We start from the raw sequence: 21,709 nt of genomic DNA on the forward strand, positions 1-21,709 counted from the left end.
ATGACAGGGAGGTGGCACATGATGCGGGAAGTGTGACAGGGAGGTGCCACGCAGTGTGGGGACAGCATGGTTGGTCCTGCTGGCCTGAGACTGAGCAGGTGCCGTGGGCCTTCACAGCCAGAGGCTTGAGAAAGAGCAAATGCCCTGGGCAGAGCAGAAGCGGCCAGTGCTGACCTGGTCCATCCGTCTGTCCATGCCCGCCCTCTCCCAGACTCACCGTCGATATTGAGCATCATCTTCCACAGGGACGGCCGCACCGACTGGTGGAAGCCGAACCAGACTTCTCGGCCCCCACCCAGCGGGTTGGAGCAGCCTTCGGAGGCGGTGAAGAAGGAGCGGCCCACGGGCGTGTACCTGCAAGGAGCCAGCGCTGCCTGGGCCTGGGAGCACACGCCTCGTGCCACCCCTGGGCTGCCACCACCTCCCCTTGCTCCACACCTGCGGGACCAACACCACTTTCTACTTCCCTCCCCAAGCGCGGGGAACCTGGGAAGGGCCAGCAGTTGCCACTGCAGGAAGGCAACTGGAGGGCTGGCGTGCATGCGGGAACCTGGGTCCCCTCAGACACTGCTGAGTCAGTCCAAAACAAAACCAGAGACCCCGACCTCCCAGCAGCCCTTTCTAGAAGGTCTGTATGCAGCGTCGCCCTCTATCAACAGCTCGGGCCAGGCCCAGGCCAGGGAGGGGAAATGGGCTGCAGGCCACCCACCCCCACCCAGCAGCCCTGGACTGGGACCAAGGCTGGGGTCTGTCCTGCTCCTTGAAGATCATGGTCCCACCGTGTGCCATCAGGGGAGAATCCCCTGGGTCCTCCCTTCCAGGGTTTGTGGATCCCAGCGAGTCCAGAAAGGAGCCCAAAGTCAGCCCTGGCTGCAGCCCGCACTGTGCCCGGGACGGGTGGGGAGGCCCTGTCCCCCAGGCCTTCTGGTCCTGAGGCAGTGGCCCCAACGCCCGGTGCGGGCCTCACCTCATGGATGGCAAATGCCTCATGACCACGTCCAGGGCCTGGATGGTCTCGAAGGGGACGCTGGGCAGCCGCCCCGAAAGTGCGTCGTGCAGCGCCTGCAGGCTCACGCAGGACACCCACTTGATGGACACCTTGAAGATGCGGTCCTTGCCCTCCCCCGGCAGCGTCACCTCCAGCTCCACCTGCGGGTCAGGCGCTCGGTCAGCTACCAGAACCCAGGCAGCAGCTACCTGCCCGCCCGCCCCCCTCCAACTCCTGCATAGCTCACTGCAGACAGCACAACGAAGCTGAGCTGCAGCCACGGCCCAACGCCCAGGAGAAACGAAGCTTCCAGAGAGAAGGGCACTGCACCTGCTGGGAGGCCGTGGGGCAAGGGTCGTTCTGCCCCTTCCTCTTGTCCGTGGTGCCCTGCTGTGACAGGGACTGCGGCCCAGAGGAACACGAGCCAAGCAGGTGGTCATGGGGTTGGCAGCGGGCACACTGTGCCTCTGCTCTGGCTCGCGATCATCAGCTGGCACTGGGCGCACTTCCAATGCCTGCATGCTGGCCATGGCCTCCTGTGCGGCGACTGTCCCCATTTCGAAAGCACACTTGGGACTAATTCACGCCCCCCCATTGGCAGCCTCTGTGTGGCGCTCAGCTCTCCCTACGCTCCCACCATCACATGGCTGCTGACTTCTGTGCCATGACCAACCCCCACACTGGTGCTTCAGAGCCTGCAGATCCCCGTGAGGGGACCTGTGGGGTGAGACCCAGGCTGCTCCACACTCCTCTTCCTGCTCCTGCACGGCCTCCCCTGTGCCCAGCGCCGCGCTGCAGTCAGCCCCCAGCTGCTCCATGCCGTCAGCAGGGGATGTGCCAGCCTCTCCGGGTGGCCACCTGCATGCTTGTGGCCAGGGTGACAGTGATCCTGGGGGGCAGTCACCACCCCATCCCTGTCCGGTTATGGCCCAACTGACCGCTGCCCTCGGGGGAGGACATGCAGAGCAACGCCCCCGCTACCAGCCCCGCAGACTCCTTCAAGTCACTTGACACAAAAGCAGCCTGTCGGGACAGGGAGAAGGACGTGGTCGGGGGACACAGGGCTAAGGGGACCCTGAAGGGCTGTCTCTTCCTGAACTCCAGGGCAGGTTCCTGGGTCAATAGGACGAGGCTCTGACCTCACCAGGTACCCCAGCAAGCAGGCAGAGGGCGATAGAGCCAGGCCACAAAACTGAGTGGGAGTGGCCATGTGTTGGTGGGATGAAGGACTCGAACCCTGGCCATACAGGTGTTGGTGACGGGCAGCGGGGATACCTGGCAGGCTGCTTCTGAGCACAGCCCCAGGGCCGGCGAAGGGAGGACCCTGAAGTGGAAAAACTGTTTCTGGGGTGAGCTCTCATTGTGTGGGCCCTAAGAGGAGGTTCTCACTGCCACTGTGCAGAGGGGAGTGAGGACACAGTGTGGCCCAAGCGTGAAGGACAATGGCGCCTGGCTCTCTAAAGAGCACACACTGCCCTAAACACACGCATGCAAGATCAACAGACGCTCCAGCTGGCCCAACTCGCACCCTAGTCACTCCCTGGACATTGCCTGTTGTGCCCACCCTTATCTCAAGTCCCTGAGAGTGGTGGGAGGGGCCCTTATCACACCCCAGCTCTAAGACCCATGCTATCAGCTGGGCACCCGGAGCCCCAATGCCTGGCAGTGGGCGCAGAGCGGCGGGAAACGAGCATTAGGTGGGTGGCTTCTGGCTCTCTGGAAAGCGCGGGCCGAGGCCTCTGTGGTATGAGCCCGTTATCAGCCGAGTGGCTGCTTGGGGCAAGAGTGTGCTACAAGTGACAAGTCTGGGCACAAAGAGGCACAATGGGAAACACCAGGAGCAATGGGCACTGCAGTCGCACCTCTCAGCCACTCACACTTGCGGGGTCCCACGTCCTCCCCTAAGGGAGGGAGGGGCGTGTGGGTGTGTCACGGGAAATACCAGCAGTGCCCCATGGGTCTGGGAGGTGCATGTGACCCTCACCTTATCTCTGCCGATGGGCAGCGGCATGGCCGTGTAGAGGTTCTTCCTTCCATCAAACACTGGCTTCCGATCCCCGAAGATCTGAGTTTTAAAGTGCTGGACCATATGCTCCACAATTTCCCTGAAATGAAGACAGGAATGGAGCAGAATATCAGCGAAGCCAGGCTCCTCACTGTGCCCTGCATGCCTAGCACCCTAAGACTGCTGTTCCTTTCGGCCACATCCCACCTTTCTCTCTTTCTCTCTAAGGAGCCAAACGGTCAGAAGAGTGTGGAGAACTTGGCGGGGCGGGGGGAGAGGGAGAGCTTCAGTCTGTCAGGGGAGCAGGAAAACACCCCACAATCCCACTACATGAGACTCAGTCTATCAGGAGAGCTGGACAATAATCCACACTACCATTACAAGGGATTCAGTCAGTCAGGAGAGTGTGGGGAAGGCACAGAGGCCCGAGATGGGGTCAGTCAGTCAGGAGAGTGTGGGGAAGGTACACATGCTCGCTATGTGGCTGAACCCTGGGTCCTTGCATGCAGAATCTGCGTTCGGCCTGTTGAGCTCGTTCCAACCCCAGGGATGGGACTTCATCTGTCCTTTCCTGCAATGAGGAAAGCTGGGGCCCCTCTCATGTGCCCTGCCTGACGACCCCCATGAATTGGTAGCTTGATGGCCCAGGATCTCTGGAGAGAAGCAGAAGACAGGAGTCCCTGGACAGACAGGCTATGCTGAGCTTTGAGACTAGTATTCCTCCCCGCCACACACACACAGCTAGAAGGACTCTGTCCTCAGATGGTTCCTCTGCTCTGGGTTCTGCATGTACCCACAGAACAATCACCCCCCCCTCCAAAGCAAGCTTAAGGGGGGCAGAGAGGGGTGCCCCAATTGACCACGTGAGTCTAGTGAAGCTCATCTCAAACCCCAGTATGTGAGGATGGCCAAGAAGCTGCAGATCATGGTGCCAGACAGGCCAGGGCATGAATGAGGCAGGACACAAGTGACGGACAGGAAACAGGCTTTGGGCTTTCTGAGACCTAAAGTCACAGTGATAACCTGAGCGAAGACAGAGAAACATTTTTTTGGAACACACAGTGGCTGCTATCTTATTCCTGGATACTGGAGCTGGCTGGCGGAGGGTTTACGGAAGTAGGAAGAAAAAAGGGAGGCTGAAAGTCAAAGAGAGGGGAACCTTTTGAGAAAAACTGTTTAAAACTTGAAGACTTAAATATCTGGAAAGCAGGGGTGCCTGGTTCACCACCAGAGCAGGCTGAGTTTCTGTCGCAACCCTGGGCGCAGCAGCTATCTTACCCGAGTAAAGATTTGCCTTCCTGCGGAAAAAAACAGAACAGGGAAGGGATGGCAAAAACCAACCAGCTGGAGTCCAGGCAAACTGAACTTTGATCTCTCAACTGTGCTATGCCACCTGTGAGTTTGTTGTTTGATTCTGGTGTCAGGGATGGAAGCCAGAGCTGCAGGGAGAAGGGCGTCCAGCTGAGCAGGGAAGAAAACGGTCCTTGCAGAGAACAGAGTATGGGGCACAGGGCAAGTATGCAAGCTAGGGGCCACACTCTAAGTGACACACACAGGCCCTTGACTTGGGCATTGAGGTGCCAAAAGAAGCGCCACATTGTCGAGGAGCAGACACTCAATTCTCTGCAGGTGAATCCTGCCCAAAGACTCAAGAGGACTTTGCTGCCTTGGACAGAATTAAGATATACCCCAACCAGCACCTCGCCGTACAGAGGCAGGCCGTTGAGCCCCATGAGGTGCAGTGAGCGAGAACAGAGCTCTCAGTCTCTGCAGAGGGGGGCCAAGGGCGCCAGGTGGGGCAATGCTGAGCCAGAGCCCCCAGGACTGCCAGAAGGGTCCAAAAGCAAAGAAAGATGAGTCTTCCATTAGCACACGGATTCCAAGTCCCAGCAAACCCTAACTGGGACTTGGAATCCCAATCCAACTTTTAACACTGTCTAAATTGCGACAAAATACAGACGACACAAGGCCACTCACCACTCTCAGTGCCCACTGTCATCTCCACAATGCTCTGGCCAGGGGCTGGATGGCACCTGGGGTTCCTGGGCCCAGTCTAGCCTCAGGAAGGGAAAGCAGCAAAGGCTGGGAGGCGAATTCCTAGTGAGCCCCTGGCTGCGCACGCACCGATGGCTTCACCTGACATGGTCCCCACCGTCACCTGGCATGGGCAGACCTACACCTGGCAAGGCAGCCGCTGACCTGACACAGGCAGACCCTCACCTGGCATCCAGTGTTCTCTGGTCTATCTGTAGCCCTGGCAGCACCTGGGAAGAGGGAAGGCACAGGGCACTGATGGCACCCAGAGTGCAGGGCGCTGGCCCCCCGTGTGGCACAGGTGAACCCACCCCCCACCCCCGTGTCTTTGCTATGCTGGTCTCTGGGTCATTCCCAGCCCACGCACTCCTGCCCGCTGACCATCTCTCCTGTCTGGTCCCAATCCCAGGATTCGCGATGTCACCATCTGTGGCCATCCACGCGCCTCTGCCCTTGCAGGGCTCCCCAGCGCTTTCTTACACAGGTGCGTGGGAAACTTGGGGACTGTGGGGTGTCGAGGTTTCCCCCGAGGGAGTTCAGTTCCTACCCAGCTGGGCTCAGAGTCTGCTCAGAGTGGGCTGTCTCTAGAGGACATGGGGTGTGTCTCTGGGGTGTCACATCAGCCTAGACTGCAGGCCAGGGATGGCATGAGTGGGCGTGAGCCTGTGAGGTGGGCACTGCCTTTCAGGCTTCTGCTCTGCGTTATCCCTTTTCGCCACAGGCAGGGCCCTCCCCAGGTGCTCTGGCCCCTGGAGGCACTCAGGAATGGGCTTGCTTGATGCGCAGGGATTTTGTGCTGGGCTCTGTGTGGCAGTGCGTGCGGCCCTTACGCTGGTCCTCCTTCACACACAGACTGGCTGCCGCCGCTGCCCCCACTCTACCAGGACCCTCAGAACTCCCAGCATCAGGCCACTGTCACATGCAGAGACTTGGGTCCTGACTCCTGCACGGCATCTCCCTGTGGAGGGCCCAGAACCCAGTCCCTGGGGCATTTGCCCTCAGGAAGCCAGGATGGGTCATAGTACCTGCCACACGGCATCCCCAGAAGTGAGCACACGTGCAGCCGGACAGATGGTCAGAGGGCAGGGTGCGCTGTCTTACGGGAAAAAATTAACTGATGGTTACACCGAGAGGGGTGCTCGGCAGGAAGCCTGCTGCAAGGAGGCAGCCACGAGCCCAGAGCTCAGTCATGGCCACCTGTTGGCCCCGTGCCACATGTGACGCCAGCCACACCGCAGCCACAATGCTGCTGAAGGGGTGCAGACCCAGCAAGCTCTGTAACCAAAAGCAGGGCAAGTGGGGTGGGGGGGGCCTTGGGGTTCCACTGTGACCAGTGTGTGAAAGCACTGTGGAATGGAGAGAGGTAGTCTGTGCCTGCATGTACGAGCACCATGGCTGAGGCAGCCCTCACTGCCCGGTCAGGAAAGAGGCTTCGTGGGAGAGGACACTGAGTGATCCGGGAGCTCAGGTGACACGTGCGACACCAGGCAGGTGGAAGGCAGCACCCAGGTGCTCGGGACCGGGCCTCGTCTCGATGCTACAACTAGTTAAAGGGCTTCTGACAGATGAGGGCTGAGTGCTGACCAGCAGAGGGCCTCAGGCCTTCTGAGCACTGTGTGGGAGACCATCACAAAGAAACAGCAAAAAGGAAAGAAGAGTGAGAAGGGAAGAAGCAGACTTTCCAAATGCTAACACAGGGCAGCAGCCAGGCGCTTCCCTTGCACACACCCAACCCAGGTTCCGAGATGATGCCCAGCACCCAGCTGGCTCCCCATGCACGCCAGGAGTCATTTCTGAGCATAAAGCCAGGAATCATTCCTGAGCCCTGCTGGGTATAGCCCCCAGCAAGGAACGTTGACAGACCCCATCACTGCTGGCGCAGACACAGTCGAGAGGCTGCAGCTGGCGCTGCTCAATGATTCAACACCCAGCACCGCTATGGGAAGAAGAAGGGAGCCGACAAGGGTGCGGTTGACAGAGCATCCCTCCACTTTTTCGAAAGGCAATGTCATGCCACAGGCTCACCGCACACGCACAGAAAGCAGGACTGAGTGACATGGGACTCGTGCAGGACGGGATCCCTCCCCTCATCTGAAGGCAAGCAGCAATGCCAGCCAGACTGTGCTAAACTAGAGGCACAGTTGGAAGTGTGGAGCAACCATCGAAAATCAGAGCTAGGATGACCCGGGGATACCATTCCCTAAAGAACATCGGATGGCCCAGGGGGGAAGGGACAGAAACCAGAACCGAAAACAAACACATCCATGGACAAGAAACAGCCAGCACCCAGAGAGGCGGCTCAGTGGGCAGACCCCAGGCTCTGCATGCAGGCAGCCCAAGGCTGGTCCCTGCAGGGCACTGCACGGTTCTCTAGCAGTACCAGGAACCACTTTTAAGCACAGAGCCGGGGGAAGACCCCCCCAATACCACTGGTTGTGGCCCCAAGTCAGAGAAAAATTCAACCACAGATTTTATTGCTTGGGGTTTGGGGCCATAGCTGGCAGTGTCTGGGGCCATCTAAGTTTGACTCGGGATCAAACCCAGGTCAGCCACGGGCAAGCTGGTGCCTTCTCCACGTTCCCTACCTCTCCAGCCCCACGGGTAATATTCTAAAGAAACCAACACTCCGGATAAAAAAAAAACTGGAGGTGGGGCCGGAGCAATAGCACAGCAGGTAGGGCGTTTGCTTTGCATGCGGCCGACCTGGGTTCGATCCCCAGCATCCCATATGGTCCCCCAAGCACCGCCAAGAGTACTTTCTGAGTGCAGAGCCAGGAGTAACCCCTGAACATCGCTGGGTGTGACCCAAAAAGAAAAAAAAAAACCATCGGAGGTGGGGGTTCAGTGAAGAGAACATGTCCTGTGTATGAAACCCTGCTTTCCATCCCCGACACTGAAAACAAAGACAAACTGTCAGGCTTGGTAAAATGCCAGTTTTATGATTCACCAGAGACACACATGAACTACTTACATGTAAGCATGGAAAACAAACGGGAAGAATGAAGCTATTTATCAGGCTTATTAATGATCTAAAAGCTCTGCACAGGGAGAACTACCAGATGGAGGTCACCTCCCAAGGATAACAGGTCCCACTTTTGGTGAAGACACAGCAAGTATAGACAGTGACACCTCGACAGAGCTCTGAGACCAGAGTCGAGAGGAAAGGCCAGCAGCAGGGAAATCCACATCACATCCGGGTCACAAAGGACTGAAGACAGGGTCACCCGATGCCCTGACTCTGAGATGCACGAATGAGAAATGGCCCATCGCCAGGTGCTGCTATGTCTCACACCTCAGAGCCACCTGGATGAGCGGCTACCTGCTAAGGGGGGAGGCCCCAAGTTGGACAGAGCACACGCTGGGCACACGCGGGGCTCCACCCCACACCACAGGAGCACCCCGGGAGAGGCCTGAAGCCCACAGCCCTGGTGGATCTGGGCTTTTCAAACAACCCTCAAAGACACAGGCGGCCGCTTCTTAGACAATGCACCTAAAACAGAATGAGGAAATATTTTAAGCTGCAAGGGACTTCAAATGTATCAGAATCTGTGAGACTGGTAAAGCCAGGCACAGAGGAAAAGTCACAGCCTTAAGAAAACAGGATCAAAAAACAAAGGTTTAAAATAAATGATCTAGGGGCTGGAGCGATAGCACAGCGGGTAGGGCGTTTGCCTTGCATGTGGCCGACCCGGGTTCTAATCCCAGCATCCCATATGGTCCCCTGAGCACTGCCAGGGGTAATTCCTGAGTGAAGAGCCAGGAATAACCCCTGTGCATCGTCGGGTGTGACCCAAAAACCAAAAACAAAACAAACAAACAAAAAAAAACCCAAAAATAAATGATCTAGGGTTGGAGAGAGAAACAGGGACGAAGGTGCATCCCACCCAGCCCGGTTCAAACTCCTAGCACAGCTGTATGGTCCTGAGCACCACCAGGGTCACTCCTGAGCACTCAGAAACAACCTGCGTACTGCCGGCCGTGACCCAAGCCCAGCAAAAATGAAAACTAAAGTAGATGATTTTGACTCAAAGTGGAAGAAGGAAAAAACAATTAAAAAAATTGAGGCAAAAATGAGGGGAGGGAGATCGACAAGGGAAACATCTCTATGGAAAGAGGAAGTAACTGGACGGCCCGAGGAGGAGAGCGAACACAGGGGTGTCTACTCCAAGGCTGCAGGCTGCTGGGGAGGGCAGGCACTCGGGCAGGTGTGGTGGGTGCAGGGTGACCGCAGCACTGACAACGGTCACAATGGCAAGGAAGGATGAACAGCACACACGTTCCCCGGTAAGCAGGAGGAGACAAACAGGGCTTTCCCTGTACAGAGGCAAACCGACGTTACAGAATAGCCTGAGGCTCCGTCGGAGACTGTACCCCACCATGCCCATTCGGACACGTGCAAGGGAGATGACGACACGAGCTCAACCTCCAGCAGGACCTTGGCAGACAGAGGAAGTGTCCTTGAGGTCACATCACACGCACACTGTTCGGACCCCACCCAGTGGCACTGACCATGGGGTGTGACTGAAGGACACGTCAGTCAGACTCAGTCTGAACTAACATCCAAAATAAAATTCAATGTGATACACCACAGGCTGGAGCGATAGCACAGCAGGGAGGGCGTTCACCTTGCACGTGGCCGACCTGGGTTCGACTCCTCTGTCCCTCTTGGAGAGCCCGGTAAGCTATTGAGAGTATCTTGCCCGCACGGCAGAACCTGGCAAGCTACCTGTGGCATATTCAATATGCCAAAAAACAGTAACAACAAATCTCACAATGGAGACATTACTGGTGCGCACTCAAGCAAATCGATGAGCAACGGGATGACAGTGACACAGCACAGGAATGGTGGGTAGATGCGGGGAGAGCAACTTTACCGCACCTCAATGAATGCAGAAAAGACATTTGCCAGAACTCAACACCCAACAGCAAGAATTCTCAGCACAAGGAGGGGAAAACGCCCTTGGCCTGCCACTGTCTGACAGTAGAGAGACGACCAATGAACACCAAGCGTGTCCGGCAACCAGGGACGAGGCGGCCAGGGTGCTCCTCCACCAAACGGTATTTACACCTCGCAAGCCAAGTGAAAACACGAAGTGGCACTAAGCACTGCATGCCAACACTGAGAAGCACATCCAGCTCAGACACAGCGCCCAGCTCAATGGTCCTGCCACAGAGCTTCAACATACCCTGACGGACAAAGAGCTCCTCCTCCTTGGCAGCCTGCGCCCCCTCCAGGAGGACACGAACAGAAACACTGCGCAGAGACCTGGACACAGAGGAGGAGCAGGCTCGGGGCTGCCGGTCTTGCCCAAACCCACACCAAAGCCAGCAGAGTTTCCTGCAAGAAAGTGCCAGTGACGGATGTGGGGAGAAAGGGACTCTCCTTCACTGCTGGTGGGAATACCGACTGGTTCAGCCCTTTTGGAAAACAGTATGGACACTTCTTAAAAAATTAGAAATTGAGTTCCCATTTGACCCAGCAATTTGACCAACTTCTGGGAATATATCCCAGAGATGTAAAAAATGTCGAAAAAATAGTCGAAATGACATCTGTACTTGTATGTTCGTTGCAGCACTATTTACAATAGCCAGAATCTGGAAACAACCCAAGTGCCCAAGAACAGATGACTGGTTAAAGAAACTCTGGTACATCTACACAATGGGATACTATGCAGCTCTTAGAAAGGATGAAGTTGGGGCTGGAGCGATAGCACAGTGGGTAGGGCGTTCACCTTGCACGCGGCCGACCTGGGTTTGATTCCCAGCATCCCATTGGGTCCCCTGAGCACCACCAGGGGTGATTCCTGAGTGCAGAGCCAGGAGTGACCCCTGTGCATCGCGAGGTGTGACCCAAAAAGCCAAAAAAAGAAAAAAAGAAAGGATGAAGTCATGAGATTTGCATATAGGTGGATCAACGTGGAAAGTATCATGTTAAGTGAAATGAGTCAGAAAGAGAGAGACAGACATAGAAAGACTACACTGATTTGTGGAATAAGTAACAGAATGGGAGACTTTCACCCAAGAGATCAGTACCAGGAGGATTGCTCCACGGCTTGGAAGCCAGCCTCACATGCTGGGGGAAAAGGCAGCTCAGATAGAGAAGGGACCACCAAGTAAAGGGTGCTTGGAGGGCCCGCTCAGGATGGGAGATGCGGGCTGAAAGTAGACTATAGACCGAACATGATGGTCACTAATACCTCTATTACAAACCACAACACCCAAAAGAGAGAGAGCAAAAGGGAATTCCCTGACACAGAGTCGGGGTGGGGTGGCGGGGACGGCATGGGGGCAGTGGGAGGGATACTGGGACCACTGGTGGTGGAAAATGGGCACTGGTGGAGGGATGGGTACTCGACTATTGTATGATCGAAATGCAAACACTAAAGTTTGTAAGTCGGTGATTCACTAATAAAAAAAAAAAGCGCCAGTGAAGCGCCAGAGGGGCCGAGAGCCGCAGGCAAAGAGACAAGGCCGGGGGCAGCTGGCCAGCCTGGGCTGTCTGAGGACAGGAGGCGAGCGTGGACGTGTGCGTGTATGCATGCCCGCGTATCCCGCAGGCAGAGGTTTCTGACGGTGCTCTGTGTGATGTTCTCAATTTCAGAGGTGGGATTTGAACAGGGGGTTTCTGTTTGGTTGGTTTGGGGCCACAGCTGGAACCCAGGTGGCCATATGCAATCTCTCTTACCTCTGTAATCTCTCCTGGGTCTGATTTCCACAACAGACCCCATTAAGGTAAGCCTTCAACATGGAGTGGGGAGTGCAGCCCAAGGAAAGAGAGGAAGACCCGCCAGCACACTGAAGCATCCGGGTCTGGACCCCACACCGGAAGGAAGGAGAGCCTCCGTTTGGTGGATGTGGCCCAGCGGGGACTTGCTGCAGACGTCTTAAGGACATATCAAGCTGGAGGCATCAGTCTAGGCCAGCAGAAACCAAAGCACGGAACCACACAGTTTCCGCAACCTTGTTCAGAATGGCAGAGCTGAGACAGCTCAGGGCCGACACATACAAATGGTGAAACACTCAGCTCAACAAATACGTTCCTGCCAGGAAGAGCAGCCCTGACACACACAAGGCCGCGGTCAGCGGGTAGACAGAGACAAGCCCGACAACTCGTGTCCTCTGGTCCCGGCAGAAAGACTCCTTAGCAGGAACCAGCATGGACAGGCCCCAGGCCACATACCTGTTCACTCTCCTTGGGCACTTCTCGGGCTTGATATCCAGTTCATAATGGTAGATGTCAATTTTGGGAATGTCCATTTCAAAGAAGTTGGCCTGCAGTTTGATTGTTCTCCCGGAGGTCCCGAAATCGGGTCTGGGCGGCGGCTTGAAGGCATATCCTTGGACGGGGGGCGGCGGCGCTGGAGGCGTGAGCACTGCAACAGCAGAGAGAGGCTGTCAGAGGGCCTGGATGTGGCCCCCAGAAAATAGAACCCACGCTGTTCTGACCTGCTCAGCCCACATGTGGGGGCAGGGGTCCATGTAGCCTCTCCTGCCCACCAGGACCCTGGAGCTCCTCATGGCCAGCCAAGTGCCTATCGCCCCTCAGAGCACCTGCCCCCCGCTCCGTGAAGCACTGCATTGCTCCTGAACACACAAACACGCGCATGCTACTCTCGCTCTTCCCCCGATAGGTGGGTCCCCAGCATCCATATACCTTAGAAGCCACCTTTGGACCCTGCCATTTCCGATGTACACCTGCCTACTGGTCCCCATGTAGCCGAATCAGGGTCCTTGTCCCTGATGTTCTCTTCCATAGGGAGATACATGAAAGTTTTGTTTGAGACCACCTAGTGCTCACTTCTGTGGCTCTTGGAAGCCACACCTAATGGTCCAGAAGGGGTTGTTAAGGCCCCCTGCCCTGCTCCAGACCCAATCTCCAACAAGGGCAGGGTGGTGGGGGACTGGAAGGGCCCCAATTATCCCCACAGCTGCCTCAGTGGAGCTGTCGCTTTCCCAGAGGCCGTGGAGCATGCATGCCAGCTTCCCTCACAGCAATCCCAACTGGTATCTGGAAACTCCTAACTGCTCCAGAAGATACCACGAAACGTTTTTCCCTAAGACTTCAATTTCGTACAAATGCTTTGGTTTCCCCTAAATCCTCCCCAATTTTGAAGTTCTGGGGGCTGGAGAGATAGTACAGAGGATAGAACGTTTGCTTTGCGCGCTACCACCCTGGGTTCGATCTTCACACTTTATGGGGTCGCCTAAGCAGCACGAACCCCGAGCACAGAGCAAAGAATGACCCCAGAGTATCCCTGGGTGTGGCCCCCCAAGCAAAGCAAGAACAGGAGGCGCCCTCTCACAACGCACAGTCCTGTTCTCAGGGACGCCCCTCCGATCCAGCAAGAGCAACCTCCTGGCTCTGGGGTCACGATAACCCAGGAAAAGGTGTCGGGGTCCCAGGAAATGCCCACTCCTGCCCCACGTAGGAGCAAGACCCTGAGGTGGCTCGCAGCCCTCTTGGGGGTCTCCAGGCAGCCTCTGGGGCTGGAGTACTGGGCCACTGCGAGCAAAAGTGCAGACCCCACAGCCCGCTTTCTCCAGTGACTGCCTGCTTCCCCCTACCCAGGAGCCTGGGCCGTTTCTCAGACTGTGTCTACTGCCGGTCAATTGCACACACCTGTTGGGAAGCTAGAGGTGCGCCCAGTCCCATCTCGAGTACAGGAGGGAAAGCCACGGAAACAAGCAAGGCCGAACTCAGGCACAACCACCTCTGCCGTGGAGAATGGCTTGGCCCAGATCACTTCTGGGATGTGGGACTGAAAACCACAGGCGCCTATGGGGCCAGGCAGGGCCCACACCGCGCGCATGCTCACGCGCAGGCTGAGTGTGTTCATGAATGAGTGTACACCTTTGTATGTACCTACGGGTGTGTGTGTATATGTACACACGTGTGTGCTAGTCTGTGTGCACGTGTGCTGGACTATGTGCACACCCTCAGGCTTGTGTATGTGTGTGTATGCTGGTCTGTATGTGCACCTGCAGGCTGTGTATGTATGTGTGCGCACACAGGTACAGGAGGCACAAGGGGGCGGAGCATCAGCCCATTAGAAGACAGGAGAGGCCAGCAGGGTCAGGCCCCCAATCCCTCCTGCTGCCCCGCCCCCTGCAGCTCTCCCCACTTCAAGGAAAAGTCCAGGTACTGCAATGCCTGGTGAGACACCTGCCCCACCTGGCCACTCTCCCATGCCTTCCACAGGGGGCAGAACAACCGCCATTCCAGTGCGGTCAGCCCTGTGGGGTTCGGCCCAGCACTCTGCTCAGGCAAGAACGGCAGCCACAATAGCTGTGGGGTTTCTCAGGCTGTGGAGGAAGGGCAGCCCCCCCTAAGGAAACCCAGTGTCAGCGGTGGGGGGGGTGGAGATGGAGGGTCAGTCCCAGGGGAAGGCTGTGTGATTCCTGCCCCCGACCCCAGCATGCAGACCAGGGTCCCCAAGCGGGTATGGTGGCAGTTGGTAGAGAAGGACAGACAGAAACACTGCAGACACAGCTTCCAGACGTGGGACACATAGGCCGAGGCTGCCTGAGCTCCATGGTGGTGGTGGTGAGCAGGAGGGCTGAGAGGGGTCCCCTCCCTCTCAGGAAGCAGCAGCAGACCATCCAGGGGGGCCCACAAGGCTCCTACTGGGTTCCTGAACAATTCAGACTGGGGCCCCTCAAAGATGCCCACCCCCTCCCCCCAGGAGCTGCACTGCTCAGAACACATGCGCATTTCATCTCCTCCCCCAACTCGCTCCTTCTTCCCTTCTCTCCCTCTTTCCCCTCTCCCCTCTTCCTGCCTCCCTCTCCCACTTGGGTTTCTCCTACTCAAGGCACAGAGCAGCAAAGATCCCCAGAGATGTCCCTGGCCCTGACTCCTGCACCCACGGGGCAGCAGCCGGTGTCCCCTGGAGGCCCCCACAGCCGCAGCTTGTGAGCACAGGGATAGTACAGAGACAGTAGGACAGATGAGAGGGATCCCAGCACCCCAGGAGCGACTCTCTCCTCTAGGCACCAACCCAGGCAGAGCCCCTAAGCACTACTAGGTGCCCCCTCCAAAAGGAAAAAATTGAAACAAAACTAGGACCAAGGTAAGGGCACTGCACAGGGTCCCTGGGCCCTGCCAGGAGCAGGGCCAGAGCACCGCCCAGGTGGCCCGAACCCCCTTTCTGTGGCCAGAGAGATCATGGGGTGGGCAGCCCTGGAGCTCGGCAGTAGGTTCCATGTTTCCTGGACATTGCTGAGGAATGAAGCTTGAGCCTCTGGAATTCCACAAAATGGCAAGCCAGTGATTAAAAAACATTTGAAATATGTCTTCTCGGGGAAATAAGTCTGTAGGAGGTGGAGGAGGTGCTCAGCGGGAAGGACAATCAACCCAGGGGGATCCCTTAGCCCAGAGCCAGGAGTGGGCCCCAAGTACAGCTGGGTGTGGCCCAAAATAGAAAGGAAGGGGGAGCCATCAGCAGAAGCCCAGGGACATAGGAGGCAGGAATGGGGTACCCAGTGGAGCCCACGCCCCAGATGGGCCAAGTTTTCCACTCCCGTCTGAAGCCCAGAGAGGCTAAGCTCTCACAGGCCCAGAGACGCCTGGATGTGTGTGGCTGGGCTGCTGTGGGCCCTATGTGGCAGCCGTGTTCCCCTCCCTCCCGCCCTCTGATCTGTCCTGAAACCCACTACTCCAGAAAGGGAGCCACCAGAGCCACAAAGGGGTCTGAAGCCCAGAGGGGGACCAGGGACAGAGAAGCTGTCCAGCTCTCCCACCTGCCCTGTACGCCCAGGCCCCAAGGGCGATCTCCAATGCTGCCCTTCGCCGCGGTCACGTGAGTGCACCATTTACCCGTTGCCATGACAACCGGTGCTCCAGGCTCGCAGGTCTCAGAGGCAGTCTAGCGAGCAGCCACCCGCAAGTTGGGGATCAGGAATCAGGCGCCCTGACAGCACTGGCAGCATTACCTCCACTCCAGGAGGCGAGTGAAGCGCGCCTGGGCCACAAAGCCCAGAGAGGCACCAGCAGCTCTACCTGGAGGCTCAGCTCAAGAGCAGCTTCCGCCCAGCCGGAGCCCCGGGTACAAGGAATTTCCTGCTACGTAACACTGGGCCTGCCCACCCTGGGCCCCCACCCACAGGGGGTGCACCGGGGCGTGTCCACGCAACAGGCGTCAGCTCACACCGTCAGCCCCACCACCCGCAGGAGATCGGTCGGAAATCACAGACTGGCAGCCACAAGTTGCCTTGGAAACGGAGGGGCCGAGGAACTGTGAGTCATCGCAGACGGAGCCAGCGGCAGCAGTGGGGGCTGGGGACACAGCCACCGCCACCGTAGTGTGGGGCTCCCTCTTGGGGAGCGTTGGGGGAGGATGGAAATAGCAGACTTCCCAGAAGGGAGGCTCTTCCGGCCAACCCCCCAGCCTGTCTGCGTGAGATGAGCGCCGGACCTTCCCACACTGGCACATGGTGGCGGAGCCGCAGGGCAGCAGGAAGGGCCCAGAAAGAGGCTCCCTGGCCTACTGGCTCCTGGTAGCGTGTGGACACGGGCGCTGGACCCTCTTGGGACCCAGACCAAGATGTGGAGGACACACACATACCCCTTCCAGAACCCAAGCACATCAACCCTCGGAGAAGCCATGTAGCCGAGTCCTGCTCCTGGAGCCAGAGGACAGAGGCCACGCCCAGGCTGCTCCTCTTGGATCCCATGCACAGGATGGGGAGCAGGGGACCCTCAATACACCCAGCTTGGGCTCAGAGCTGGGCTGCAGACATGACCCCCTCACGGCCCCTCCATTCCGCCTAACTGCTAGCAGATGCCTGGGAGCACCCCAAATTTCTAAGGATGGTGAGGAAGGAAAACTGAGCAGAGAGGGAACAGGAGCCCCTGAGGCCCCAGAGAAGCCGGGGACAGGAGAAAGGACAGACAGTCCAGCCTTGCCTCCCTGCCAGCAAAGCAGGGTCCCAGCAGTGCGAAACAGAGGGGCCCTGTTCAGGAGGTGACCCTGTTCTCCCAGAGTCAGATGGTAGAGGACACAGGCAAGCTAGTCCTAGGACATCCACTTCTTCCTTGTGGGCTCCTGGGGAGCAGGTCGGGACCCCGGGAAAGCGGGTTGCCCTGGGGATGGCTGCCACCACCTCATCCGCTTTGTGGCTGAGTGAGTCAGAGCCCCAAAATAGTGCAACTGATTTCAGGAGTTGAGCTGGGGCTCCCGTGAGGGCGGCAGCCCACACGCAGGTCTGCCTGGGTCTGCTGAGGCCAGGCACAGGCTCCCGGGCTGTGGCAAGCCCACGTGGGCCACAGCACCCAGCAACTGTGGGGACAGCGGGTTTCCCAGGGGCCAGAAGAGTTCCTTTAGAAGAGTGCTCCCTCACGCCGCACTCCACTTCCAGTCAGCACCAGCACGCACAGAGGTACATACCTGAGGACCACGTAAGACAGCCAAGATGCTTGCAGTCTGTCCAGCTGACAGCCGCTCCCTGTACACGCACGCCCCATACCTACCTGCCCGGCCCCGAAACCTGCCCCTCCCCCACCACACCTGGAACCCCGAACACACCTGCCCTCTCCTGCACTCCCTCCAGCACTGGCTGGCACCTGATTCACTACAGGAGTCCGGCCAAGCTGTGTCTGGGTTTGGGAGCATGCAGGGGTCAAAGAAGGCGGCGAGTGAGCAGGGGGCAGGTGCCCACAGACTCGAGGAACTCCCATGTGGGTGAGGCACAGTCGAGACCCATGGCACCTGCATGCAGCCTCCTGGCCCACGCGGGAGAGCACCTGGAATATGCTGCCGCTGTGGGGAAGGGATGCCCCTCCCCTCCAGCACCCTCGTTCCTGTGACCTTCCGCACTCGGGCTGGGAGAGCAGTTTGGGACATTGAGGCCAGGCCCTCTGGAGCCTACAGACTATAGCCTGACCCTGGAACCCTGACCCCCAGACCTCGGGAGAGGGAGGCCGAACTGGGAGCACGTGGGGTTTGGTGGCACAAAGGCTCAGCAGGATGGGGGGAGGCCCCAAGATGCCCAAGAGCAGGCTGCAGAGGGTCCTGTTGCCTTTCCTGGCACCAAGGCGAGGAGCAGAGCCATCCCATAGCACACCCGAGGGACACGGGCCCGGCCCCAGCACCTCTCCCTCGGGCCCTTCACAAAGGGCCAGAAGCCAGCTCAGCAAGTCCCACACGCAGCTCCTGGCTCGGCAAGGGCAGAGCTTCGCCCGCCACCTGCCAACGGAGCTCACTGTCCTGCCTACACCCAGGGGCAGTGTTAGCACCTGGCCTCCTCCTGACCCTGGAAGCCTGGCAGAGCAGAGGGACGGTGGGGCCGTCACTTGGAGGCTCCAAACCTCCCTCCACAGTGCTCCTCTGCTGCTGGGGGCGGGTTCATCGCCAGGTTTCCCAGGACCTTGGCTAAAAAGCTGTCCATGGAGCCAAGGCAGTGGGAAGGGACGTGTGGCACAGCAGCCCCAGGGGCCTTGCCCGGCTCACAACCACACACCCAAGGAAGAGACAAGTGGACAAATAGCGCTGCTCAGTCCTGCACGGACCAGCCCACTCCCTGGAAGCATCCCTAGGCACACAATCCCACGCTGACATGATAGCACAGAGCAGGGAAGAGTCCCCACTTCACACCACCTGATGGCTGAAATGTCACTTCCAAGTGGGGGTTCCTGCTGAAGGGCAGTTCCTTTGCAAGTCAGAATAATCAATTCGAACCCAATCTGTTGGAGACCAGCTATGAACTCCAGGCCACCTGGCCTCCTTCCTGAAGGGAGACAAGCTCATTGCCAAGGTGAAACAGGATGGCGCTGAATTCCTGGCTCTGAGCCGAGCCATAATACAGAGGGTAGGTTCATCCCCGGCACCACCGGCGTCATTCTGAGTGCAGAGGCAGGAGTAGTAATCCCTGAGTATCACCAGGTGTTGCCCCAAAACAAAACAACAAAAAATAGAATTAAAAAAAAAAGTATCTGAGGGCTGGAGAGAGGTGCAGCAGGGAAGGTGGTCACCCAGGAGTAAGCCCTGATCAAGGCCAGCCACGGGCACACGTATGGACATCATCAGATCTCGGGAGCGGTTGGGCAATGGAAAACCCTGTTTTGTGGGGAAGGGTTTGGGACATACCTATTCTCTGGGCTCTCTGGGGTACCATGATGGAGGGGTTCTCCCCGCTGCCCTGGCAGGAGGTCTGAACCCTTCTGTGGGTAGCAGATACCCCATGAGCATGCCAGGCAGACAGAGTGGCCTCAGACTGGACAAGGACCAGGACACCACCTCCTGGGAGGTGTTGCGGTGGACATGCTGGGATCCAGCGACTTGTGCCATGGCTCCTCTAGGGCATGCGTGGGCAGCCACGCCCCAGCTGCTCCAGAGCCACCCAGGGCACAAGGACTTTCAATCCCCAAAGCACAGGGTGGCGGGGAGGCCAGGGCCTGCAGGAAGCTGCGGGGCTGGGAGGAGCCAGGACAGCGCAGGCAGGGGAGGGCATGCAGGACCGAGATGACCATGGCTTAGCAGTGGACACAAAACGGTCATGCTCAGGGGGCAAACGCCCAGCACTATTTGTGGGGCGGTTCTCTCGCTCTCTCCCTCACACACCAACAGTCACTGCCCATTCTGCAGGTGAGCTTGGAACCCTCCAGGAGGACCTGAGCCACCTGCCTCCATATGCTGACATCCTTGGGACACAGTGAGGAAAGAGGAGCGCAGGACGGGCCCCTGGGCCCAGAAGCCTAAGCTCTCCCTCTGTAAGGGCAGCGTCCCGGGGCAGGTGAGGCACTTGCTCTACACGTGGTCCTTTTAGTCTCGACCGTGGTTCCACTCACAGCACATATAAGGACCCCCCAGGGCCCAAGAATCTCCCCTACAGCAGGGTCTAGAGCAGCCAGGGCACCACAACCCCGACCCCCACATCACAAAGGAACAAGAAAAGCAGCCAGACTGTCAACAGGCCCTAGCGACAGCATCCACATCTGAACAGGACACGCCAGCACAGACAGGGGGACCACAGGGCAGCATCCAGAGAGGAGGGGGCGGCTGAGCCCCGAAGAGTGACGTGGGGTGCACGGGGAGGTGGGAGAGGTGCCCCAGGAGAATGAAGTGAGGTGGGTGCAGGGTGGGGGGAGACCATAGTACAGACGCAAAGAGCACAGGCCTGTGCCGCCCTCTTGGTCTGCAGTGGGATGTGATCTGCACACAAGGGGGCCCTAGGGAGGAACTTGACAAAGGCTCAGCCTCGGTGTCCTGCTGGACTCTGCTGTGCTTGCTGTGGGCAGCCCTGAGCGTGTCCACCATGGAGCCACTCAGAAGCAGTGCGGACCCAGGCCACCTGTCCTGGCCCCAGTCATCAGTGTCCAGAGCCCTCTCCCTGAGTGCCACAAGCCAGCCCCATGGGCCATGCCATGCTGGGCCGAGCGAGGGGACAGACACACACCTAGCCCCGCGTTCAGGACCACGAGGAGCAGGAAAGAGAACAGGCCAGGAGTAGCCTGCTGCCCCCTGACCACAGGGACCCCATTAGCCGGAAGGAGGCGCAGGGCGGGTGTGGCTTCTATGAATAGCAGCAGCAGCTCCCAGGGGGCTGCAGAGCAAAACCAGTCCCCTCTGGCTGTGAGGACAGGCGCGGGGGTGTAGACGCAGCTCTACCCCTGGCACACAGGCCAGCTTCTCTGCTCGTCACGGGAGTAGACAGCACAACAGCATGGAACCTCTGACTTTCAAGGTGACCCTGAGCTGGCTGAGCGCCCAACGAGAGCTCACCTGCATGGCAGACCACCTTCCAAGACACCACCAGCAGGAGGTGCAGATCCCACCTACAAGGGTGCTACAGTAGCCCCAGAATAAACTGCCCATGCCAGAGGAGGTGCCCAAGGTGCGACTGGTGGGACAAACAAGGCTACTCTGTGTTCTGGGCCTTCTCAATAATCCGTGACACCCGGAACAACTCCTGGGGACACTCAGACAGGCAGTGCTGGCCCAGCTGCACTCAGGGGCCACCAGGTCACACCCTGTGATGTCGGGGACCCAGCTCCACACTTCATATGACTGAGAGAAGAGGGGCCGAAAGAGTACAGGGCTGAGGGGCCTGCTCTGCATGTGCTCAACCTGGGTTCAAGCCCTGCCACCACATATGACCCCCCAAGATCCACTCGGGAGTGATCCGGGAGCCAGAACTGAGCCCTGAGCAATACCAGGTGTGGCCCCCCGAGAGGGCGCATTCAGAACACCGAGACTCTCAGCACACTGCAATAAAGCTCACCCACAGCCTCTGCAGACACCCCAAAGCACCGCCCCTCCCCGGAATGGTGCCCAAGTTCCTGTTCTTTTATACCAGCAGTTCCCAAACCTGCCCCCAAAACCTGCACCCGCACGACTGCTGCCTTCTGCAGCTAAGGGCATCCCTGGCATCCAGCAGAGCAGCACACAAGGAAAGTGGGTTTCTGCTCTAACAGCTCTACAGAGTTCCATGGACTCCCGGCCTTCCACCAGCCCTCACAGGCTTCCCTGATGAAGCGGGCTGTCAGGGAGCCTCAACCCAGCAGAGTGCCGTGAACCCCAGACCTCCACAGCTCCCAGGGGCCCGGACAGCACCGTGACCCCTCAGCCCCCACCCTGTATCCATGAGGCAGGCTGCATGCACATAAGCTGTGCACCTTCACCCCGATTTACCTCTCCTCAGGGGCCAACACTCCCTGGCCTATGCCCAGAGAGTGACAAATGCCC

At 58.3% G+C, this 21,709-nt stretch overlaps 1 protein-coding gene across 1 annotated transcript in view; it reads right to left on the reverse strand.

Moving 5' to 3' along the window:
• The window catches only part of AGO2 (argonaute RISC catalytic component 2), a 44,842-nt gene that overhangs the window by 13,566 nt on the left and 9,567 nt on the right, over positions 1-21,709 (reverse strand). The window contains exons 2-5 of the mRNA XM_055125823.1: positions 12,208-12,400; positions 2,973-3,093; positions 968-1,149; positions 218-354 (exon numbers count right to left, since the gene is read on the reverse strand). Of these exons, the coding sequence (XP_054981798.1) occupies positions 218-354; positions 968-1,149; positions 2,973-3,093; positions 12,208-12,400 (633 nt within the window). The remainder of the gene's footprint in view (positions 1-217; positions 355-967; positions 1,150-2,972; positions 3,094-12,207; positions 12,401-21,709) is intronic.

Source organism: Sorex araneus, chromosome 2, assembly GCF_027595985.1.
Source record: "Sorex araneus isolate mSorAra2 chromosome 2, mSorAra2.pri, whole genome shotgun sequence".
NCBI classification, from domain to species: Eukaryota; Metazoa; Chordata; class Mammalia; order Eulipotyphla; family Soricidae; genus Sorex; species Sorex araneus.